At 41.8% G+C, this 13,950-nt stretch overlaps 3 protein-coding genes across 3 annotated transcripts; all 3 read right to left on the bottom strand.

Annotated features, from left to right (window-relative positions):
• Positions 1–71: 71 nt before the first annotated feature.
• On the bottom strand, positions 72–2,313 carry tmem253 (transmembrane protein 253). Its single transcript, XM_080504232.1, has 7 exons — positions 2,062–2,313; positions 1,742–1,903; positions 1,549–1,659; positions 1,409–1,465; positions 1,221–1,331; positions 944–1,090; positions 72–332 (listed from the first exon to the last, which is right to left on the bottom strand). Exons 2-7 carry the CDS (start codon positions 1,901–1,903, stop codon positions 282–284), a joined length of 639 nt encoding a protein of 212 aa, XP_080360358.1. The 5' UTR covers positions 2,062–2,313; the 3' UTR covers positions 72–281.
• A 196-nt stretch (positions 2,314–2,509) lies between these two features.
• LOC308136379 (B-cadherin) lies at positions 2,510–7,993 on the bottom strand (the record flags this gene model as incomplete). Its single annotated transcript, XM_080504716.1, has 13 exons — positions 2,510–3,242; positions 3,596–3,739; positions 4,315–4,445; positions 4,546–4,770; positions 4,988–5,212; positions 5,319–5,461; positions 5,940–6,184; positions 6,280–6,465; positions 6,554–6,682; positions 6,766–6,938; positions 7,293–7,434; positions 7,588–7,743; positions 7,838–7,993. The coding sequence occupies 13 exons, from the start codon at positions 7,991–7,993 to the stop codon at positions 2,982–2,984; spliced, it is 2,316 nt and encodes a 771-aa protein (XP_080360842.1). The 3' UTR covers positions 2,510–2,981.
• Positions 7,994–9,679: 1,686 nt separating this feature from the next.
• On the bottom strand, positions 9,680–13,803 carry pdp2 (putative pyruvate dehydrogenase phosphatase isoenzyme 2). Its single transcript, XM_080504204.1, has 9 exons — positions 13,763–13,803; positions 13,281–13,401; positions 12,948–13,160; positions 12,659–12,778; positions 12,288–12,574; positions 11,342–11,447; positions 11,033–11,269; positions 10,644–10,943; positions 9,680–10,528 (listed from the first exon to the last, which is right to left on the bottom strand). Exons 2-9 carry the CDS (start codon positions 13,359–13,361, stop codon positions 10,253–10,255), a joined length of 1,620 nt encoding a protein of 539 aa, XP_080360330.1. The 5' UTR covers positions 13,362–13,401; positions 13,763–13,803; the 3' UTR covers positions 9,680–10,252.
• Between the last annotated feature and the right edge of the window lie 147 nt (positions 13,804–13,950).

Genomic DNA, 13,950 nt, shown 5'->3' with positions numbered 1-13,950 from the left:
TTATTTTTCTGTCTTGAAACTTTTTAACTTTACACTTTTTCAAACTAGAAAGGAGAAGTGATGCAGGGCAGTCAGGCAGTACTTACACAATGTTGGGAAATCAGAAAAGATTCATTAAGGTGAAGGCGGTGCCTCATCCAAGACAGTAACTAGGTTTACAAATGATGTGCAAGCAGGAGAGTCTACAGTGTTATGCAACGCTGTTTCCTGAAAATATATATATAAAAAAAAAAAAAAGAGATACCATGTATCTTAATATGAGTCTTCTGGTCTCTTGTGTTTCACAGATTCAATTCCATTTGTTGCAATAAAGCCCCAGTGGTTTCTTCATCCTGCCAAAAAGCACATGAATTCCAAAAATCAATAGTAATAGTCAAGACTGAGCATCGTAATATACTGTAATTTAGTGTGTCTTGATGTATTTTGCTGGAATTTACCTACGAAACAAATGAAGTGAGTGTAAAGCAGAATGCTGATACTGCATATTAGTGTTTTTATAAAATGGACCCAGTCAGAGCACAAAAGTGAGGGATGAACATTATCTACCAGGACCAGATTTTCCTAATCTCTGTCTTTCAGCTGCACCGTCAGTGATTCCCTACGGCAGATCATCCTCCTCCATCTCACCCTGTCCCCTGTCTCCTCCAGTATTACACCTATCATCTCCATGTCCTCTATTACGCTGCACATGAATCTTCTCTGCGCTCTTAATCTTCCCCAGCCTATCAGCTCAATTTATTTTATACTTTGTCCAATAATTCCACTAACTCATCACATGTTGAAACCATTTCAACTTAACCTTTTCAGCTTTACCTCTAAACTGCTCCACCTTAGCTTATGCTGGTGACTCCCCGTGAAGATCTCTGCCACAATAACGTTGTCTCCAAACCATACATCATAGCAGGTCCCAGTCCTATTATTCCACATATCATACAATATTTACCTCAGCGACACGGCTGTAGACCTGAATGTTGGGTGAACTGTAGCGACGGAGGCCTCTCCAGGACAGGAAAAGAATGTAGATTGATGCCAGGCAGCACAGGACAGAAAATGCTATGGAGCTGGCCATTGCAATGTATGAACCAACTTGCTGATAAAAAAAAGTGAAGGAGTCATTTACAGCTTCGTAGTTTGAACATGTTGTCTTATAACTTGTACAATATGCTTCAATTGTCATAAAAAAAAACATGTACTGGAACAACTCAAAGTTTGAAAGATACCTGTTGGTAGGTGTTGAGAGCAACAGGCTGTGCAAAGTGAAGATTGTTGGCCAGCAGAGCAGAAAATCCAAACAGCAGACTGAAGAGGTTCAGACCCATGAGGAAGAATGTCTGTTGTTGATATAAAAGTATAAGTGTCAGCCAGTAACGTGAGTAAAACCAAAGTTCAATTGAACAAAACTGTTCACCTTCAATCTGCTCGCTTTCCTCTGCACCTCCACTGCCAGACACCCCGCTGCCACAAACTGTTAAGAAATACCAGCAGTCACCGCACAGTATCTCTCTCTTCCCGTTGGAATGAAATCAGTGGACACAGATGTAAACTCACGAATAAGCTCGACCACACTGGTGTTATCATGGACACCGAGCAGCTGTAGTTCACACATGCGTGAGTGACAGTAGTTAGTATGCACGACAAGCCACTGAGCACTTCAACTACCTGAGGGGAAACATAACATGAGGCAGGCGGCGCGCGAAATCATTTATATTTATACGTTCAGCACTTGTTTACAACGTCTCACCCCAGTGACTAAGAGTCTTGTGTTAACCACAGACCCAAACCAGCGGTGGATCCTAACATTGTTTAGCTCCTCATTATTGGTAGCTGGGGTCAGTGGGCGGGCCGGGGGTGTCTCCCGAAAAAACACTTGGTACAGCCCCTCCATGAACATATTCTGTGTCATCTGCAAGGAGAGAGATCAGTGAACATGAGGCAAAACAGAAAGAATGGGGAATGTTGCCCAACTCGTTTTACCAGGGTGTGATTTCCATACGTATATAATGACACGGACACATTCCCACGATCCACATAACACATTATGTTAAGTCTGTGAGCACCTACCTTCAGCAGATGTTGTAAAGATTCACATTATGTATCCAAAGCAAGAGAAAATATCATACAGGTGGAAGTTTTTTTCCCATTGCTGCTGTTACAACCACGGAGTGACGCGTCCGATCCAGAGGGTCAAAGCTCACATGGGTTGGACAGTGATGAATGGTTAAAGTTCACTCTTGAGGTAGAAATTCTTGGAGATCATTGGCCATGAGTTAAACACTTATCAACATGTAGGCAGGGCTTCCTGCAGCATCAAGAGCACTGATGTTTTAACGCCAATACTGACCCCGGAAAACCATTGTGACACTTTTCATACAAGATCATACATTTCCAACAGACAGTTCACAATAGTTACAACATAATTTATATTATTTATTATAGTAATAATTTTTATTATTATTATTATAACATAATTCTTGAATGCATTATCACAACATTTTTATGGCTAAAACGCACTGAAAGTAATGTGGCAACACACAACTCTGCATACTTCAGCAAACCTTGAATGTACATTTTATTAAAAAGCTTCTATTCATACTCCCAGATTAAACATAAAACATCAGGATATGATGTTTCATGCTGATTTGATAGAATACCACTGGCACATACGATAACATCGAATCGATAAAAAGTGAGGATCTGTGATTGAGCCTCGAGGAACTCTACAGGTTTCTTTGCAGAAAAGCCTCCACAGTTGTCACAAATAATGTTTTATCTGACATGGTCGTCCACAATTTTCAAAAGTGCTGACCTTCTCAGACACAAACCAAGGTGGTTGACTTTATATGATGTCAGCTCTGAAATCATTCATCACTTTGTAATGGTCTGAGAAATCAATGAAACTGACTGAAATTGCTCCCACACTGCGAAAGAAACATACAGATGAGTTGCTGTGGAGGTCACAGAGGCCTGTGAGGCTCTACATCTCAGACCCATTCCGTTTTTCCTGGCAGCGTTTCAGAGTCGTCGTCGTCGTCGTCCTCCCCGATCCCCGCTGTGTACAGGTCTGCCAGTCTGCCGAAGCGTGGACCCCACTGCTTCAGGCTCTGAAAGTCCTGCTCCTCTGGGGAGTCTGAGGAGGCGATGGAGCTCAGCGAAGTTGCCACAGAGCCGGCACCTTCATGGTCGAACACCAGGAGGGAGTCATATGGAGGAGCTGTGGGATCGCTGTCTGCAGCACACAAGTTCTACAGGGAAATCATAGAAGAGGTGACTGAATACCAGAGGAAATCTTTATTCTTTTATCAAAAGCTTTTAAAGTGAATGGAAAGGAACTCAGGAAGAGGCTCATCGTAACAAGACAGCAACTCATTGGAAAGTTCATGGTTATGTCAGCTATTTCTACTCTCATAAGCCATAAACTTAAGATATCAGTCATATTTATTTCTGATGATTATGAAGTTTTAATAAATGAAACAGGAATTGACTCATATATTTTATGTCACGTGTAAAAAATGTAGTGAGATTTCTCTGTAAATTATGTGTAAAATGAATTTACTGGGGTTTTTTTTTTAAGCACCTGTATTTCTACGATACTCACGTCATCAATACATTTTCCGATCTCCTCATTTGCTTGAATGTGATGGCGGTAGCTTGGACCCCTCTGGACCGAAGGAAACACGTCGGTGCAGAAGACTTGGGGGCGGTGATCAAGCCCTCTGTGGAGTTGGCTCAGGTCATAATCCTGAAGGATCAGAGACAAGGCAGGAAGCTTTCTAATGTCACATTGAAGAAAAAAATAGAAACAAGTTTCACTTCGGTGTCCCTCTGACCGCTTCTGTTTAATCTGTGTTTCATCACCAGCAAAGTTTTTAACACAGCCTTGCTTCACTAACACGGGGTACTCTGTAAGTTTTTTTTTTTATTTCTCACTCTTTCTGGCCAACTATAGCAAATATGGCCGAACCAGAGTGTTTACCATGAAGATCACATTGAGTCAAAGTATACAAATCATGAAGGGTTCCAGATGTCACAGGTACACTTGTAATATCTGACTATAAAATAAATGGACTTTTGCTATAAGATTTCTCAAATTCAGTACAATTTCAGGATTATTTCTTATGCAGTGGATTAAGCAAATCATTATGATGTAGATTCAACGAACAAATTGAATAATATCTATTTTTGTTGGGGCTATTGGGCCAATTCTCATGCAAATTGTAATTTAACGAAAAACAGCACTTTTATTTATCATATAATGATCCGTTGTCACTTGAAACCTGACTGAAGCTACAATCATCTTTCCCTTCATGCTCTTACCTGGTCCTCTTCACCTCCTCCCTCCTCATCATAGTAGAAGATGTTATCTCTGGGTACTTGTTCGAGAAGGGGGCTATCCTTCTCTACTCTATTTCTCCTTTTCAGCAACAACAACAGAAACAGGAGCAACACTGTCAAAAAAAAAAGAAGAAAGATATCAAAGAATGACAAAGGAAAACTCAAATCAAAATGAAAAAAAAAAGATTGAGGTAAACATATAATGCCACGTACGCAGGAAACAAAAAATGGCTCCCAGAAGTGATGTTGCCAGAGAAGAGGGGTGGATTCGAGGGGCATGACGCGGCATGAAGCAGGTAGAAACAGCACCTTCACATTGACACACCTCTACGTCTAATGTGCTGTCCTGGTGCAACAGGTTGACGTCATAGACACGCATCAGAACGCTGTAGTCCCCAGGAAATAAGTCTCGTTTAGGAGCAAGAGCGGCCACATTACCTGTGAATAATAATAATAACAATAATATTAATAATAACACATAAAGGAGACCTTGAGGAGAAGATAAAAGAAATCATCATGCAGTGCTGGCATGTTTTTTTTTTAATCCTCCAGTGTGTGCAGTTAAAATGTTAGTGTTGTTATACTGATAAATATGTGACTTTAAATGACAAATCCTTCATTTCTCTCCAGGTGCCAGGTGTGTGAACTCTCCTACTTGAGCTGTTGATGCTGATGGTCCAGTTGGTTTTGTGCTCTCCTTGGAGCTCCACAGTAAACGGGCCGGCATGACCGGGTCCGTCCAGGTCCACTATATCCAGGAGGGCAGGAAGAGGTTTATTATTGCACACACTGGCTCTCCTCTGCTTCAGGAAAGGAAGATTGTCATTTACATCCAGCAAATTTAGAACCAGAGTCCCTGTGCCAGTGGCTGGAATTATATCTAAAAGCATGAGAACAGAGAGATTGGGGAGTTATTGTTCAGTCAACAATTTAAGAGCTTCAAGAGCTGTGGAAAAGTAATTGTACTACCAAAAGTATGATTTTACCATCATCATAAGCCAAAACCAGGACAGTGTACATGTTGTCTTTGACATGATGTGACTCTCTGTCCATGTTGCTTTTGACTGTGACTAATCCTGTGCTTTTGTCAGTACTCAGCCACCTGGCAGTGTCATTGTACAGCTTATACCTGAAAAACAAAGAAAAATGAGCATGAAAATGAGTCTGGAGATGTTGCTGCTATTCATTTGGTGATTGTCACAAACATTAGGGTGAAAACACTGTTGGTGTTTTGTTTCGGGTTTTTTGTTTTGTTTGTTTTTTAGCCCTGGTTTCATATTTTGTATCCCCTCATGTTTCCTAATGTCTTGGTATTTCACTTTGCGCTGACTCAGAGGGTACAGTGCCAGTCACAAATGCATTCATGGATGCAGTTTATTCAGTTCACAAACTACAAACAACACAGCTTTTGTTTTTATTTTAAATGTGCCGGATAAGAAATTAAGACTGTCTCAGTGTCATTTCATCAACATCATTTGAAAAATCCAATCTTTCACTTCCATCCAACTGACACATTAAACTTTTGTACAGAGACCATAACTGCTGCATTAGTTTTGATTCTACTTAAGTTTGGAATGAAAAGAAATACTGAAGAAAGCTTTGCTTACCGAACAGTCTGCCTCCTGGCTGTGTCTGGGTCCTTGGCTGTGAGGTCGGCCACTGAGTTCCTGACCGACACGTCCTCGGAGATGCTGACATGAACCTCTGCTGGCATGAAGACAGGAGGCTCATTTACGTCCGTGACGCTGACGGTGACGGTCGCTGTCGCGGTGGACAGTGGCTCAGAAAACGGCAGCTCATTTGTTACCGCCACCAGAAGAGTGAATGAGGGACTGCGCTCAAAGTCCAGACCCTTGGAAGCGACAGGGCCCAAGAAAAGTAGTTTATCATACATTGTTTGTTGAATACAACCCATTAGGTGTCTTAAATGATCCTGTTTGATCCAACCTTAGCTGTTGTGATGATTCCCTCCATTTTATTAGAGCCTGTAGTGATGTTGAATCCCCCTCCTTTGTTGCCTTTGATTATTGAATATCTGGCGTTGGCATTTGAAGATCCTAACTCGTCTTTGTCGGTAACCATCAGTCTTGTTACCTCCACTCCCACTTTATTTTCAAGGACTGATGTGGAAACCTGACAACAACCAAGGAAAGAGTATCAGAGAACTGATCAGATCTGCCTTAAGACTTATTGGTTTTATATTTGTCCACTTTCGACTCACAGACGCGACTGTGAACTGCGGAGCATTGTCATTGCTGTCAGTGATGACAATGGTGACGGTGCAGGTGGCTGTTAGCCCTTCGCCCTCCATATCAGCCGCTTCTATGACCAATTTGTAATCTGGGTCAGTCTAACACAAGAAAATGATTTTCAGTAGCGATCAGGGAAAGAGTTTATAACAGAGACTTTGGGGCATCGTCGTTGTATTATTACCTCTCGGTCCAGTCCACTGGCCAGCAGGCTGATCATTCCACTCACTGAGTTGATGGCAAACATGTCCTCACGAGGTACTTTAGGCAGCTGAGATATAATTCTATACCTGATTATGGCGTTGTTTGTGGCGGGATCATCCTTATCCACTGCTGTGACCTTTATAATAGATTCATCTGTTGGAGACGGCAAAGACGAACAAGAAATACATGACATTCTTATCTTAAGAAGTTGGCAGAAGGGTTGGAAGAGCTCATGTCGGACTGTTTAGAGGAAAGTAAATATACAAGGCCAAATTGGTTTGGTCAAACATGCAGGAAAGATGAATCCGAGAAAAAGGATTGCTCTGGACGAAACCAGAGGCAAAAGGAGAAGAGTAAGGTAAGTGAGGATGCTAATGGATTCTGTGAGGGAGAGAATGCAAGCGGTTGGTATCAGGATATAGCAGACAAGATGATGTGCTGTGACAATCCCTAACAACAACAACAACAACAAATGTCGAAAGAAGACAGAAGTTGATATAATCGTACCAGCATCAGCACTTTCGCTCACTCGGCCAATCAAAGGGTTCACTGTGAATTCTGGGGCGTTGTCATTCTGGTCAATGATGTTGATGATGAGCTCCATGGGTTCTTCAACTTGCACTCCTTCGTTCAGTGCATGAGCCCGCAGCTGGAACACACAGCACATGCAGTGGTTCCATGAAGTCTGGACAGTTCAACTATCAGCACTTTAATGAGATTTTCTGATAATAACAAAAAAAACATTGATTGTAGAGGAAGTAGAGAAAGCCTAAATAATGGAAAGAAGTGTTTTTCTTCTCACAATGTAATGGTGTCTTTTCTCCCTGTCCAGTGGTTGGGTCACGTATAACACTCCAGACCGCCGGTCAACGGTGAAGACACCCTCGGGGGGCTGGTCTGCACCCGGTCCAGAGATCTTATAGTTAATGACCACCTTTTCGTCAATGTTGGATTTAAGCTAGTTCACCAAAAAGAAAACAAAACTTTCAGTCCAGGGGGTTTCAGTCGATATATCAAAAATAACATGATGTGCACAAATTATTTCCAGTCACCTTCACCAAGAATTTGGGATATGGACCTCGATCATTTTCTGGAACATTAATGGCTGGAATAACCCACTCTCTCTTTGTTCTTCTGAGAGTCCCAGACATGAGTGGAAATTTAATGACGGGAAGCTGCTGGAGGTCGGTGTCGGACGTGCTCTGCATGAATCATATAGGATGTTAAGTCATACTTGAATTCCTCCTTGTAGTGTAATCAATAAAGCAACATAACAAAATATACATTTCACACAATACCTCCAGAGGGTCTTTTTTTGAGTCGTCATTGTTTGGGCACTGTGGTTGGATCCCTGTGGCTACCGATGCAACACACTGAAGAACAAACATCATTTAGTTAATAACATAAACAATCAGAATGTGAGCGAGTTTATATGGGACTGAAAAAGGAAACTAAGGTTCGACAGGTCGAAATTTCACTGCGGGTAACGGAGCAAAGACCTTTGCCCACTGATGGACGGATCGTAGGCAGAGAAATAACTTCCCATCTTTCTCATTCATCGAGTAAAAATCATTAATAATTTGTGTTTGGAAGAAATAATCTTCCAAACACAAAAATCCCCATTTTTACTACAATTCCTCAAACTTCCCCACGATGTGATAATACATGGCATTATATATGAACAGTAAAATTTATACAAGTCTGTTTGATAAAGAACAATAGATTTACATCATTTCCATTTGTAAATCTTTCAGCCACTTTTCTAATCTATAATCATTCCTGGAAATTTAGTTTCTTTCAATTTCATCACACAGCGAGACACTTGACCCCCATCAGCTCCCTGGAGCGTCGTAATGTGGCCACACCTCCACACCTTAGAAATAGGATGGCTCAATATGGAAAAAGAATTTCACCCAAGGGGATTAATAAAATATGATTGGTTGATTAGTCATTTTAATTAATTAATATACTGGAAATAGTTTCATTTTTACTTCAAAGTTCTTTTAGAGCAACAGGTAGGGTTAGAAATGATTATATTGAAGCATTATCTCATGCTGAGATACTGTACACAAACACAGGCCTATTGCCAGTAAAGCACAGAGCTAAATTCTCACTAACACCTACAGTAGTATTGTTGATCTAACAAACAGTAGTACTTACATACTAACAATCAGTAGCAGAGTGAAAACATCAACAGCAACCTGGCTTAAGACTCACCTGGACTTGGCACATCAAGTGAAAGAACAAGAAGGTCCCCCTGCTGTCCATCCTCAAGTGTTTAAAACCCCCACAGATCTGTTTTTCAATGTCTCTGACCAGAGCAGCTGCTTCCTTCGAGTGGCCGAGAGCCAAATCCGTGGCATTCACCGACCATCCTCACGGAGTGCGTTTCATCCTCGGAGCTCCACGGTTAATATGTTAATTCATACTTTTCCAAAGCAATTTGCCGTCAGTGTGCGTGAAGACTCTTCAAACTGCCCGTGGCTACAGTTTGCCGTTTCCTTCGGCAGAGTTGATGCTGACGAGCCGCTTGATTTTATCAGCAAATGTTTGGTAATAAACAAACACGTAAGGTGTGACTGCACAGACCATCCCCCCCATGCAGGTGAGGGCTCCCGCTCTCACCTATAACAAATGAGGATTCAGATATATCGTCTCTACATTTCTGAGAGACTTGTGGAAAAATGTGTCAAATTAATAAAATCAAGCAAATCACATATGACTGAGTTCTAATTTTTGTTCGCTATTATTATCAGGGCATTTAAGATTCACCGTGTTACAGGACAGGACACTCACTTGTTGACAAAACACAGATCCGTTTGGCTCCCATGACACTCAGCAGCTGGTGCATTCACCTCGTTTATTATGAAAACTCAATCTGTTTTCAGGCTCAGATGTCAAACAACTTGTAAAATGTAAGTCACAGCTGCACATATTAGAGCGGAATGACAACTTCAATACATCTGAATACACTGAATCATCCCAATCAACACATAAATGATCTTCACACAGATTAAGCTTATAGATTCACAAAGTTAAACAAAAATAATTCACAGATGAATTGTCCCTGCACGAAAACCTGACACAGAAATGTAAACAAAAGGAATGTGTGCCTCCATGTATCGTTTTCTCCACATTCACTTTGTCATAACATACAGCATTAAGACTCTGAAAGAGCAAAGCCTTTCCCCCAAAAACCCCCAGTTTTGACCCAATAACTGCTACAACTACACAACTTTTAGCCCATGTCACATTTAGGGAAATGTTCACTTTCTTTATCAAAGACGAACTACGTGCAATACAACTGAAAAACTGAAGAAGAAAAAAAATCTATTCTATCTAATCTATGTAACAGGTTTTAAACTTTGGTGCAGGATATTATCCAAAGAATGACAGTTTTTTTTTTAAATGTGTTTTATCAAACTTCGTAAGAAAAGAAAAATGAAAAAAGAATCGCAATGGATCTATTAACTACGATGGCGTTTTGCCAGGTCATAGTTCAGATAGACAACAGTGGCTGTGATATCGTCTCTGTACATTCGAGCCAGGTCCTCTGGTAAAGCGAGCATGGAGGCCAGCCTCTCCTGGCACAGTTCTCCATAGTCCCCGGTGCCGAGGGCATGTCTGATGAGGTGGGTGGCAGCATTGGAGTCTAAAGCGGGGGAGGCACGGGCCTGACGTTTTAGAAGGAGTTCATGCATCTGGCCCAATTTCAGCTGCCTCTCAGAGGGAGAAACCGGAGCCTGGGAAAAGAAAATAGAAAAAAAAAAAAAAACAGGTCAAAAACAAAAGGTGAAGTGTTCATGACATATCATTTTCTTTAAATGATAATGTATGTTGCCTCTCCTCGACACGTACCTGTAAATGTATTCCACTCAGGTGCTCTCCGATGAGTCGGACCGCCTCGTCACTACTCAGCTCGTCCCACAACCCATCGCTGCCAAGGATCAGGAAGTGGTCCTGTGGCCGCAGCTTGTGATAGGTTATGTCTGGTGTCACATCCAGATAAGGCGGAGTTCTATAGTTGGGGGGTGTGTACTGGTACAGGTTGAGAGCGTCGAGGTCAACGCCAGATTCCAGGCTGTTCAAAATGTTCTGCTGCAACTTGCTGCTCCACTTAAACCTCACATCGCCGAAAGCACGCAGAGGCATCAGGACCTGGTGGAAAGACAAAGCACTGAACCGGTCACTTTATCTTCTAGCATTTATTGTCAGGGTGCTTCACAGCGGGTGAGCGACAAACTCACCCCGAGGAGCCTGTCATCTGTCACCACTGTGTCGCGCTCTGAGGGAGGATGCTGGGCTTTGATTCGTTCCACCTCAGCTTGGTTCTGCGAGTTGTGGTCCTTGGAAAGAGGGAGAGCGCACCAAGAGCCGTCCTCATTCTGCACCCCGAGCACCGCTCGACAGTCTCCGGCATTCGCCACATAGATCCCCTCCGTACCCACATGAGCAACACAGGCGGTACTCCCGGCAAAGGCCACCTGGGCAGAAGAGTATCGACACTGAACAACATTGTGTACACTGAAGTATTGAGGACAAGGTGCCGCTCTTACCTGGATGGCTGTGCTCCTCATCAGGTCATTGGAAAGAGGGACCTGAGCCTCCAAAGAGATGTCAGCGTCGAGCCGTCTGAAAGCGTGATCCAGAGCATCCTGAGGACTAACGGAGCAGATGGGTTGTGTTTTACATACACACTATATGAATCGTATTCTTGTGTTATTGGTCTTAAAACTAAGAAAGATTATTGTGAAATTAAATTAGGTTGCAATTTTGATAAAAAAAATTTAAACTTCTGCCAACATTCAGATCGTCACCGGAAAGTATTAAGAACTCAATCGAATGTAACACATAAAAATAACTTTAACAACGTAGTTTTGATTATTTTGAGTTTCTAATCCCGAAGTTTCATAACCTTTTATAGTACAGAAAAATAGTTGACTGAGCAGGAAGGAGGAGGAACGGGGACAGGATTTGATTTGTTATTATAATAAAAATACATGACAGACATTTACCAAGTAATTGAATATTCTTTTCTCCTTAACCAAGTACTGAACCATATCGAACTAACTGTGACTTCTGTACCGAGGTACATAACACACTGATTTTTGTGTGCTGTTACACCCCAATGATCACATTGTGTTCACTTACCATGAAACAATTAAAAAAAATTGTAACTTGACTACCCTAAGACAATAAACTACATATACATGTGCATATTCAAGACTCACTGGGTATATATGTAAATAGGATGACAGAACAAATCATGTTAAGCTTTTAAGAGAATGGAAAACTGTTTCTTTCATGATTTACTATACAGTATTACAAAATCCAACCAAGAATCCTAGTGCTATTACCTTTTTGAATTACAGAGAACATTCAGCACCATTCAAATTAATGAACCAGGAACAACGTCGAACATGAAAATTGCACAATTTGTTTTGAATAAACAGCATAAAACCAAAGAATTAATTTGCCAGATATACATGGACTGGTGCCTACCTCATGCCTGCGTCATGGTCCTCACTGTCTAGTAGTTCTTGCCAGAACACTCGGAGGTGGTCGATGTATAGGGAAGCAGATTCACGATAATTAAAATCTGTATGATGTTTATGCCACTGCAGGATGGGAAGAACAGGTCTGCCATGCTCAATGGATTTCTCAAGCGTTTCCAGGTTGTGCTTGGACATCATGGCGACTGCGACGTAGTACAGCAGCCGTTCACTGATAGCCTGAGCACACGCCGATCCCCCATGGCCATCGAACACTCCGAACAGCATGCCCTTTGTCTGGATAAGAGAAATTTCCTTCAATTGTCAGAAAAGAGAAAGAAATGCTGACTGACGTACAAACAAAAGGAGGACGATACACACCTGTAAGCAGGTGGCTGCACTGCGACGGTCCTCATTTGGTGTATTGGCAGCTAACTGGTTGCTTTCAAACTTTTTCACCGCATTGAGTCCCCTGCCATCAAACTCTGGGATATTAACAGTCTGAAAAAGAGATATACGGACATATGATTTCAAAATCTATTGCTACTAATAAAATGACCAACATCAGCAAATGATACTGCAGCTTTCACAAAATATAATCAGGAACATTTCTTCTTGAAGAGGAGCCTCAGCCCTTGAATGTTGTTTCTCTTTTTAACATAAACAGTACCTGCTCATTGGATCTCAGAATACTATTGATCTGGACTTGGCTTAGCTGGAAGCTGAGATCCTGGTGAGTTGAGAGATGTCGTCCATTTTGAAGCCAAGTTTCCGATTCCTCACCACCACAACTTCCCTGGTTGCGTCTTGAGGTGCCCCAGGATGAGAAGTGACCCTGCTGAACTAGCAGACACTGAGAAGGGAACGCAACAACGTGGGCATTCTAAAAGACAAACAAAAATGCCGATAAGAACATTAAAGTATTGTGTTAAGATGTGTAAATAACCCGGGATCGTGAACACACAATTGCACGTGTAACAAGAAATGCAATGAGGATACAAACCTGAGATGTGGCTGTTGCACAAAGTGATAATGTGTGGTTGGAGGCTCTTTGGAATATGCTGGCGTACACACGTCCATACATCTCTAATGCAACGCTGTGCAACTTGGTACCCACAAGAGCTCTACGAGAAAGGTAAAAGTTGAGACTAAACCGTGTAAACATACTTGAAAAACCGCATAGCTGACAACTCTGCAACCGACTGGCGACGTGCACAAATATCGACCCCCGGAGTCAAAGTTTCGTACTGTAGAAGATTGCAGAACACATCTGCTGAGTAGATCTACATGGTGCTACAGCTGTAAACATGCTAAACAACGCTGAGAATGGCTGTTAGCTTGGTGGCTAACGCCCTACACGTTTCACCATTCACAGGTTAACATTAGCATTAGCTAAGAATCCACGCTTTTAAAAAAACGCCCGAAATGACACACATGATGTGCATAAAGTAAATACTCCGTATAAACACTTGATCGAATACTTACAAACTTTGCAAAATCACGAACAGGTCTCTTCGGGTCAACGAGCAACAGACATTACGACGACGTAATGTGACGTGTGACGTATAGCGTCATGACGTCAGGTTGAATGGTTTTTGTAGTCCCGCGCATGGATAGCTAATGATAGCTTTAAACATAGCATTTATCAACGTTACCGAGAAATAATTGGCTTA

This window comes from Blennius ocellaris (assembly GCF_963422515.1).
Source record: "Blennius ocellaris genome assembly, chromosome: 11".
Classification (NCBI taxonomy): Eukaryota; Metazoa; Chordata; class Actinopteri; order Blenniiformes; family Blenniidae; genus Blennius; species Blennius ocellaris.
This window is presented reverse-complemented; position numbering and strand designations above follow the sequence as displayed.